A 10946-nucleotide genomic window follows, 5' to 3' on the forward strand; every position below is an offset into this window, starting at 1 on the left:
ACCCCACAAGAGCTGCAGTTTTGGAGATGCTCTGATCCATTCGTCCAGCCATCACTATTTGGCCCTTGGTTAAACTCACTCAAATCCTTACGCTTGTCCATTTTTCCTGCTTCTAACAAACTTTGAGGACAAAATATTCACTTGCTGCCTAATATATCCCACCCACTAACAGGTGCCATGATGAGGAGATTATTCACTGCACCTGTCTCTGATCATAATGTTATGCCTGATTGGTGTATGTAAATTTTTGACAAACTGATGTGGTGTAAGAGGAATAACACTGTATTGATATGCTGTTATGGGAAAATGAATCAACTCTAGACTGATTTTGACTCGCATAACAGTGATTAATTTCCTATAACACCCCCCCCCCATTAATTTGTGTTTTTATCCGTCACCCGTAGCAACAATGAGTGTATAGATCCTTGTTGCTGGTTTATTTTTCTTAAGTGAATAATTGTTTAATGTGGTTCGGTTTGTTACAACACTACAATAAGAGAAACAAAAGGAATCGAAAGCAAACCATGATGAAATCATTTTGCATCCTTAATAAGGCGTGGTAAAGGATTGCAAGTTCATGTCCGTGTTGTGTGACGAGAGATCCTTAACAGTGGTGAACGTTTCCGAAAAACACACCCATGACACAAATAATAATAGACGATCCATGGCTGATCAGAGTCAGAGTTTTGTTTTTTTGTTTTTTTTTTTCCAGGGGAAGAGGAGTCATTTAGATGATTCACTGACATCACTGACGTCTCCCACGGAAACATTGTCTCATGCCAGGAGCAATAAAGAGGCTGAAAAGTTGTGTGTTAGCTCCTGCTACTAATTTTCAGAGTGCTGAGTGTTGTCCCGCTTTTCAGATTTCCTATAAACAGGATCATCGTCAGCGTCCTTGGCTAATTTGCTGGGATTCAAGGGTGTGCATTATTTTTCACGTCCCAGCCTAGCATTGAGGGCACGGTTTGTGCCTAAATTCATAAAGACACATTAAAACAAACACACATGCATGCTCGTGGAAGAAAAAAAAAGAAAAAAAAAAAGAAGCAAAAGTTTAGGTCTGGATTGAAGAGGGCTCATAAAGATGAGCCAAGTGTCCTTGGCAGTCTGTAATCTTCGAGCTCAGACCTGAACAGCTGGTAAAATCGAGTTCATAGTCAAACTACTGGAACAGAGTCAGCTCTGTTCTGATACAAAATCAAAAGCGAGAGAAAATAAAGCATAGCCATGGTTAGGTGCAACCAATCCACGGTGCAACTAAATGCATATACTTTGAATTTGTGCACAGTTAAATCATCACCAGCAACAATCATGTGTTTTGTTTTTTTTTAAAAAAGGGCCAAAAATTGTATGTTATTAAGTATTCACTTAACGTCGGCCTGCCAAGCATCTGGTCAGCGACGTTCTGATCCGTCTCTAGCTGAGATACCAGTGTCCATGCTGATGCTGCGATTCATTTGCGTTTATACTGCAGTAGCACCTGAAAGCAACTTCATTACCACCTTTGACACTAGAATTGAATGGCTCAGGGGAAGAAACAAAAAAAAGTGAGTGAGTGTGACTCGCATGCAACGAAATCCCTTTCTCACCATTTTTCCCTCCATCCGTCTCGAATACTTACCTGGAAAACTATCCTAAAGCAGGGTGATCAGTCATCATACACAGGTGATTCGAGTGGCACTCAAGCACTCGGGTGGGAGATATATGGGGGGAAAAAAAAAGCAGAGGGGGTTAGCGTCACCTGCTACTGCTAAACCACAGCTCAGGAACAGAAAAAAAAAGTAAAGTGGGGGGAAAAAAGTGGGAAGGACTTCGGAGAGAATACTAGGGGAGCGGAGACACGCTTAAAATGACCGAACCGGGAGGCGCGAGTATCCAAAAGCCCTGAGGTATCGAGGCAGGCTGAGGAAGATGGATGCTGGGAAAGTGCGACAGGTCTGTAGTTATTAATACGACATATTTTAAAGATCATCATCAGAATGAAAGTTTACCTGAAATGTAGTCGATCAGCCGGGACGGTTTGGTGTATGATGTTTGCTTTTATAGCTTCTGAGTAAACGTTTAATCCATGATCTAATAAACGCACATGCAAATCTTTATGTAGCTGCTTCGGAAAAAAATCATTAAGATGCACCATCATGCCTTCAAATATATTATTTAGTTACTATTTATAAAAGCACATAATCAATAATTACTGAATTCCGTATAGAAGATCCTGGTTCTTTTTACTTATTTCCTCTTTCACATTTTAGAAAGTGGTGCCCAAGATGTAAAATGATACCAAAGTATTAAAAACAATTCTGGTGATGTTCATGTACACTGGGGAGTTTTTTTTTTAATGTTTACAGATTAGAGTGTGTGTCTAATCTGCAAATCTGTGTGCCATTACTTTTGTTACACGTGCTGTAAAATAGATCCAAACCGAATCACCAAACTGATCGACTACATTTGCGGTAAAGTGTGGCTCTGATTTTTCATGTCATTTCTTGATCAGACAAACACTAAACCCAAAGGACTACCTTTAAAACCATTTTTTGATGAAAATGGTGTTCAAGTGCTGAGTTCTTGCTTGAAAGGCTCTGCCAGGGCTCATTATGAGGGCTCTAAAAAACCCAGTGCAGGGTTTGACCTCACACAGCATGTGTGCAGGAGGGAGAAATGAGGTTTCAGACGAACTGTAAAAGATCAGCAGCTTAAACAGACACAGAGTGGAGTACGGTGAAAAGGGGAGGAAAGGGAAGGGTCGACGTCACGGCATCAAGACTCCTCGTTCCCCGAGTCCTCCTCGTCGCCGTAGCAGTCTGCGCTCATGTCCCCAGCCGGCCCACCGGCCTCTGCTTCGTCGTCGTCGTCGTCCTCTTCTTCGATGTCGTCGTCGTACAGGTCGTCGTACAGCAAGTCAGAGCTGCTGTTGTGGGAAGGCACTTTGGTCTGGATGCAGTATTCGGCCAACGTGGTGGGCACCTTCACGCCGTCCCGCTCCGCGTCTGCCTTCGTGGACAGCACCTGCTTCCTGCACACAAAGACACTTTCAGCGCTTTCTCCGATTATGACTACATCCATTTTAGGGCTGTGATTGCATTTCAGTATGGCACGAATTAAGAGACACTTCTTATTATTGACACTCATTTAATTCCTAACAAATGCATTCACAGTTTTCAGGGTGTAACTTTTTCCGGTGCATGGCTGTCCCCTTTGCGTGTATAATTTAATAGCAAGCAGAAATGTTTGTACCGGATGATCTCGGCGTACTCCTTGTCCTTTCCCTTGCTGTCCCTCCATTTGCGGAACATGACCGAAGCATCCACGTTTGCTGGGGAAAACGTGTTGGGCTCATTCAGCAGAGAGATCACGCTCAGCAGGATAGTTCTAAACAACAAAAGAAACAATACCAAGGCTGTTTGAAACAAGAAACTAAAAAAAAAAAAAAAAAGCATAAGCTTTACTGGAGAACAGTTCTACCTGACATTCTGTGTAGGGTTCCACCTCTCTGAAGGTAACTCTCCACTCTGAGGGTCATCCACAGGAGGATGCAAGATGGAAATGCACACGTCACCATTCTCAGGGCAGACGAAAAAGAGAAATTTTTTTTTACTGTCATTCATAAATAAATAACAAACACATTAGTTTCTTCTGCAACGTATAAATGGGTGGCAGTGGTGTTTCAAGTGGTTAAGGCTCTGGGTTCTTGATAGGAGGAGCGGGGTTCAAGACCCGAAACCACTATGGGGTAATTGAGGAAGGCCTTTAACACTCCCTGTTCCATATGGCACTGTATCATAGCTGCCCCTGCGATCTGACCCCAACTTCCTCAGCTGGGGTATGCGAAGAAAAGAATTCCACTGTGCTGTAATGTATGTGTGGTAATAATAAAGGCTTCGTGCCCGCACAATAAATCATGTTACCTCGTATATGTTTGGGTGCCACATCTTGGTTAGGAAGCGGAAGGTTGGTGGTGAGTACGGATAGTCGATAGGGAACTTTATATGGGCCTAGAGAAAGAGAGAGCAGCAGGATTATTAAAAATGTTAAACGAAAATGTGTTTAAACAGAGATTGGGACAACATTCCATGTTTATTCAATTCAATTCAATTTTATTTTAACAAAGAGCATTGTCTTGTCAAGCAGCTTTACATAAGAAACAACAAACAGACAAACAGTCCTAGATGTTATCCCAAGTGAGCGAGCCTGAGGCGACTGAGGCAAGGAAAAACTCCCTTTGATGGTATGAGGAAGAAACCTTCAGAGGAACCTGACTTAAAAGGAAACCCATCCTCATTTGGGTGACACCGGAGAGTGTGATATGAACAATGTCCTTTGTGTATTTATGTATAGTCAATTGTGTGATGCAGATACAGCATGTGTAGAATGTTGTGTAAATTAATAAGGAGGTTGTTGTCGTTTATGCATATAGAATTAGGATTAAAGCCATATTAGTCTCATGTGGGTGGTAAAAATTCCTGCGTGCACTTCTGTTCGCTCGTAGTGCTAATGAGCTGACGCTACATCAGACAAGATGGAGAACTTGGCAGTCTTTCAGTCCTGACACCATCAAATGTGTTCGACCATAAAGGTATTTAAACCTTGTTTTTTTTTTTTTAAAGAAAGGTTTTCATGAAACTGAACTAAGTAAGGAATAAAACATGAAAATAATGAAAATAATCAATCATGGGGCGGTGTGTTGCGAGGCAGATGCAAAGCGGGGTTACTGTGAGCGGCACAATGTTGCTTATTTTCATAGAAATAACATCCCAAAGGGTTTTCTTACTCTTATACAACAGCTACAGCAACAATGACTACTTTTTCATATCTGTTTATTTTTTACGAAAGGGCACAAACATGCGATTTGGGTCCTGAAGACTTTCCAGTGGCGGAAAACCTACTGAACACTATGAAGCACTGTGACTAGAAACTCCTTTCATGAACGATAAACAAACATAAATCTATCTTTACGACAAAGGTCAACGATTATAGTTTGTTTAAATACCAACACATATGAATATAAATGTATCAACAACTTATCTTGGAGCATATGTTATACCAGTTCCTGTGAATGACTTGTTACTATAGAAACGATAACATTAGCATTGATGTAAACTTGTGATTTGACTTACAGCCTTATCGTTTTGGATTAAAACATACCCGAACACTACGTATTTAGTTTGCTTTGGGAGGAGCATGAGTCTGTTTCTACACAGATACCACTATCTGCGTCCCTGTCCAAGAATGCAGTAGTGCTTACGTCAATCTTGCTAACCTTGTGGCTGTGTCCACAGTTTCACGGTGTTATACCACTACTCAAGTCTCACACGATGCCAACAATGACAGCTGAGATCCTACCAGCTCCAAATGATAAAGATGGTGCTACGCTTTAATAATTATTTACTACAGTCTAATTCCAGCATTATGACACACATTTTTCCAAGCTCCACTGTAGGGCAACTGACCAAGGGCCTTAACCCCTCCCTGCTCCAGGGGTGTTGTACCATAGCTGCCCCTGCGCTCTGACCCCAACTTCCTCAGCTGGGACATGCGAAGAAATTAATTCCACTGTGCTGTTATGTATGTGTGGCGATAATAAACGCATCCTGCCCTCAGTTCTTCTTCTTCTGCCATATTACTGGTATTTCTATTTGCTATACTTTATAGTACAGTAACTCATTTTAATAATTTAAAAGGAATGCTTTCTCTCAGAGTCATAATTGGACGGCAGTCAAAACAAACATTCTGGATGAAAAATAAAAACCATGACATCATTCTGCAATGACTTCATCCTTACTACAGCCTACTAATGTACATCCTGTATTAATAAAAACACAAGGAATAACACTTAGGAGTAACTATTTACTATTTACGTTTGTTGTGGCACATCTGTGGAATAAGATAGCTCCTGTTATGACTTATGTTACAACAGCTATAGCGTCACCTGTCCAATCAGAACCAAGCATTCAGTAGCGCTGTGGTAGAAACTAAAATAAAATGTTCCTAAGCCCTTTTATTTTTTCATCTGAGCACTGACGAGGAAACATGAGTGAGACTAACTATGTCCTTCTCTATTTCAGCTCTCCCTCTGAGACACCATTTATCTGCCCCGGCTATAAATAGCTGAATAAGGATCACATCACCTGGGACAGAGGAAGAAGAACGGATGATGAATTGGGGTGGGGGGAGATTAAACGGGTTGAGGGTGACTTAAGATTGATCACAAACATGACCCAAGAGAAATAACGCACCCATTACAGTCAAAATACCGACTCAATACAGGCGATGACCGATGTGGCCCATGTGAGTAGCGATGAGGAAATCGTAGCCGAGTCACTGAATCACTTTTACATGAGCAGTGTCAGACTCGGTGCTCTGACCCGACTGGGAGAAAGATGTGATCTTTGTGCACCCCCTTGTGTTAATAAAATGTCCAGCAATCGGCTGATCTAACTGTTAGATCTCTGTTACCTCGCGCCACCACACAAGCTCTCTCTGATTACAGTTAGTTATCATTTCATTGGCTTGAACCATGTTTAACCAATCAGCGATCAGGGCAATGTCCCAGGGCCACACCCCTCATGAGGGTCACAGTTTAACGATATACTGTAAAGCCATAACAGCATTGAATAACAGCACTTTATACATAAAAGTAGTCTGAAATAAGCTACTATTAATATTTCGCTCATATCAGTGCAATAACTGTGGCCTTCTTAGGACACTGGACTCTAGTTATGTTGTTGTTTGACACTTCTGAATTTGGGAAGAAGATCTGAGTGGGGATAAAGGCAGAACCCACTGGAATATGATCTAGGGATCGAGCTTGCTTCAGAGAAATCCTACTACACGACATTACGTAAAACAACATTTCTAGGTTTTCACCAACCTTAAATGGCCTCTCCTTTGTGACACAAGGACAACACTGAAAAGCAAAACCTTTATTACACTGCTTTATCTCAAGAACTCAAAACAATCGACAGGGGATTTTAAATGCTGACTTCAGATCAGAAGTGACCAGAACTGCCCTACTGCACTGCATTTCACTTTCATCACTGTGTTGCAGTCGTTCCACATTGAAAAGCATCCATCCGAACATCCATTTTCTGAACCGATTATCCTACACAGAGTCACGAGAGATCATGGAGCCTATCCCAGGGGACTCAAAGTGAGAGAAACCGTGAATAGGGTAGCAAGGAATCTTAGGGCACAAACGTGTACACACACACACACACCAATTCACATACTATGGACAATTTAGAGATGCCAATGCATGTCTTTGGACTGGAGGAGGAAACCTGAGTACCTGGAGGAAACCTCAGAGGCACGTCAACATACAAACCATGTGAATCAAACCCCCAACTCCAGAGGTGTGAGGCAAACATGCTAAACCTCCCTTAAGCCACTACTAAGCCACTGCACCCCATCACAGTGAAAAGCCCTGGGGGGCATAGCTGTAACAGAGGAGAGGCTTAAAACTGTACGTTGTTTCAAAATCTCTTTCTATCCATAAATACAAAGGAACTCTTTATCTAGCTGGCCTGAAATCTCCAAATTAATGTCAAACATAAGCAAAGTGAAGATTTGCTTAACACCGACCTGTCTCTGACCTTAACCTTAACCTTCATTTGATTATGGGAAATACAAAATGGTAGCTGCACTCATTTGTATAAAGTTGAGCTCTCTATTCTCATGAGATTAATAGTACTCGAAACTCCGTGGTATGAAGTTCAATCTTAATACTATGGAATATTTCGGGAAGTCTGGACCAAATTCCATGCCTTCGTAGAGCACATCCCGTTTAATAGTCTGCTCTTTGTTTATATTTATACCACAGTGCTGTTAAATTCCCGATTCTGATTGGTCAGGAGGTCTTAATGTTTTTTTTTTTGTAAGAGCCACTCACCACTGGGCAGTGCCAGGAGTCAGTAACTTTTTCCGCAATGTGAGACTCTTTGCAGTTTCTTGGTAACATGATAGAGGCTGGTGTAAGAACGAGCAGCTTATAGCTGCTGTAATGTAAGCGATAACTGGGCCCCTAGACGTTCCATAGCATTAAATGTGGTTGAAAATAGAATGTGCCATTTTAACAAATTCAAAAAGGTAAAAATCGTTGAAAACTTGATGTGGTATAAAAGCAATAAAACACTTGCAGGTGTTTTGTTATTGGGAAATATTCAACTTGGGATGGGAAATCCTCTTTGAGTTTACAGCATGTCCTTATAGTTATAAAACTATACTACTGTGGCAAATATTTTCTGGTTTCTGTTCTGGTGTAAAATGTATAGTGCTGTTTTTTCCCCCTCAAAAAAGCCAGCTCACCAGGAAAATGCAGTTTAACAACAAGAGGAGGTTCAGAAATTCAGGAAGCCTGACTAACATTTATCCAAATGATATTCAGTAGTGCGGAGTTGAAAATGAGACCCTGCTCCTTTAAATCAGTAATTCTATGCCTGCCCTTTAACCAAATGAGGTACATCCTCATGTCAGCTCGAAAGACATGCCGATGGTCGAACCACTCTGAAAAACCCCATTCTGCACCCTGTCATCTATCTGTTTTGCCTCTGATCGTGCATGTCGTGTACCTTGAAGTATCCCCCTTCATAAAGCGTGTTCGGGGGTCCGAATATGGCCACCTCCCAGTTGTATAGGTCTGATTCTGCCACCAGTGTTATGCGAAAGCCTTCGACCGGTTCCTCCTGCAGAGACTTGAGCTCTAGCATTAGGGCCTTCTGGGAGCTGGGCATCTGCTGATGGGCCATGACAGGCGTGCTTCTCCGAAATTCAACAGCTGGAAGATAAAAATAGCAGGGAAACAAGGCTGTTTTTGAGTTTGATCAGGCCATACTGCATCAAATGTAAAAAACCTGCAGAGCCACAATGAGAAAACGTACTGTGTGAGCTGTAAATATTTATTTGCATGAAGCATAAACCCTGTTTGTTGCAGCATTACCTTTAAACTCTACACCCCAGGAAAATACGTTCTTGCAAAGCTCAAACTCTCAGGATCTCTTCATGCATTTAGTTCATACTTTGCTCGACGTGTTTCCCAAACGGGTTTCTCATCCGAAACACAAGCACAGATACAACCCTGCAGAAGTTGCCCAACACTGTCACCCTAACTACTGCAGCTAGCAAACGCAGAAGCAGAGGGAGGGAAGGAGGGAGGGAGGGAGGTGTCGTCCGCTATATTACACACAATCTCTTATATCTTCACCCAATAACAATGGCAGCTCGAGGTTTCCACGCGAAACGGACGTACTAAATCATATCACTCGCTGTCATCGGTGCACTTGTTCCGATTCGCCCTCTTGTCTCCGATCGCACAGCTGATCCTCTGGGTTGTTTACATTCGCTTAGCTTAGCTAGCTAACGACCCCCAGGAAAACACTGCGCTCGCGCTAAAGACAGAGCCAGAAGAGAAGGGAATAAACGATTAAAAACATCCAGCCATGATTTATCGGAGAATTTTCCGTGTTACACGGCCGTGCTGATAACCGCTTATAACTGCTTACGAGCTCGAAACGATCGCAGGAACGCGATGCACGCTTAAAACATCGCGTTTCGACTGTTCCTAAACAACAATCGCCCTGTCGACGCTTCCGGTTAGCAGTGCGCGTGACGCGCGACGTCGTGCGTCATGACGTTAACATGGCAACAAATCCGATAGTCATGGAGCAGGATGGAAAATTTTGTCCAGTGGTGTGAGTGAGATTTTGGAAACTGGTGTGAACTTTTATTTATTTATTTATTTATTTATTTATTTATTTTTATTTATCCGGAGACCACTTTTCTTTTTCTTTCTTTTTTTTTTTTACCACACTAGAAGGACTGTGACAGATCAGCTTAATTTGGGAATTTAGTAAGGGAAAGTGGTAGCTTAGTGGTTAATAAAGTTGGGTTTGAATCTCACGTCTGCCATTGCTGGGCCCCTGAGCAAGGTCCATAATGCTCAATTAAATATATACACTGATCAGGCATAACATTATGACTGGTAGGTGAAGTGAATAAGACTGATGATCTCTTCATCATGGCACCTGTTAGTGGGTGGGATATATTAGGCAGCAAGTGAACATTTTGTCCTCAAAGTTGATGTGTTAGAAGCAGGAAAAATGGACAAGCGTAAGGATTTGAGCGAGTTTGACGAAAGGACAAATTGTGATGGCTAGACTACTGGATCAGAGCATCTCCAAAACTGCAGCTCTTGTGGGGTGTTCCCGGTCTGCAGTGGTCAGTATCTATCAAAAGTGGTCCAAGGAAGGAACAGTGGTGAACCGGCGACAGGGACATGTACAGCCAAGGCTCGTTGATGGACGTGGGGAGCGAAGGCTGGCCCGTGTGATCCGATCCAACAGATGAGCTACTGTTGATCAAATTGCTGAAGAACTTAATGCTGGTTCAGATAGAAAGGTGTCAGAATACACAGTGCAGGACGGGTCAGGGCTGTTTTGGCAGAAAAAAGGGCACCAACACAATATTAGGCAGGTGGTCATAATGTTATGCCTGATCAAGGCTGGGAATGTAACTCAAGTATATTTGGAAAAAGTTTCTAAATGTTTCCAGCACATTCTGAGTATGTTTGTTTTTGGAAAGTTATGAAATAAGATACAAACCAAATAGATATAAAAACCATAAAAAAGTCCTAAAGATCTAAACCTGAAAGATTTAAATTGTAGATGTCATGGGGAAAAGTCCTGTCACAGGGAATTACCTATGGAGAAAGTTCCAGGAATGTTAGTTTGCTGTTACAAAACTAATACTTGTCATATAACTGAAGGGAACGTGCTCGGTACATTTCAGGGACATTAATAACTTTGTTTAACAAACACAAACGTTAAGAAATCATTCTGAAAAATGCCAGAGTTAGGGAAATGTAGTGTTTTTACTGGGATGAAAGCAATCTTTCTTTCTTTCTTTCCTTCCTTCCTTCCTTCCTTCCTTCTTTCTTTCTTTCTTTCTTTCTTTCT

General features: G+C 41.9%; 1 protein-coding gene across 1 annotated transcript; it reads right to left on the bottom strand.

Annotated features, from left to right (window-relative positions):
* Window positions 1–422: 422 nt before the first annotated feature.
* On the bottom strand, window positions 423–9600 carry ube2r2 (ubiquitin-conjugating enzyme E2R 2). The gene is made up of 6 exons (XM_058415373.1): window positions 8933–9600; window positions 8565–8770; window positions 3906–3992; window positions 3463–3560; window positions 3235–3369; window positions 423–3013 (listed from the first exon to the last, which is right to left on the bottom strand). The coding sequence occupies exons 2-6, from the start codon at window positions 8739–8741 to the stop codon at window positions 2758–2760; spliced, it is 753 nt and encodes a 250-aa protein (XP_058271356.1). The 5' UTR covers window positions 8742–8770; window positions 8933–9600; the 3' UTR covers window positions 423–2757.
* Window positions 9601–10946: the final 1346 nt, after the last annotated feature.

The sequence above is a fragment of the Hemibagrus wyckioides genome, linkage group LG18, assembly GCF_019097595.1.
Source record: "Hemibagrus wyckioides isolate EC202008001 linkage group LG18, SWU_Hwy_1.0, whole genome shotgun sequence".
Taxonomy (NCBI): domain Eukaryota; kingdom Metazoa; phylum Chordata; class Actinopteri; order Siluriformes; family Bagridae; genus Hemibagrus; species Hemibagrus wyckioides.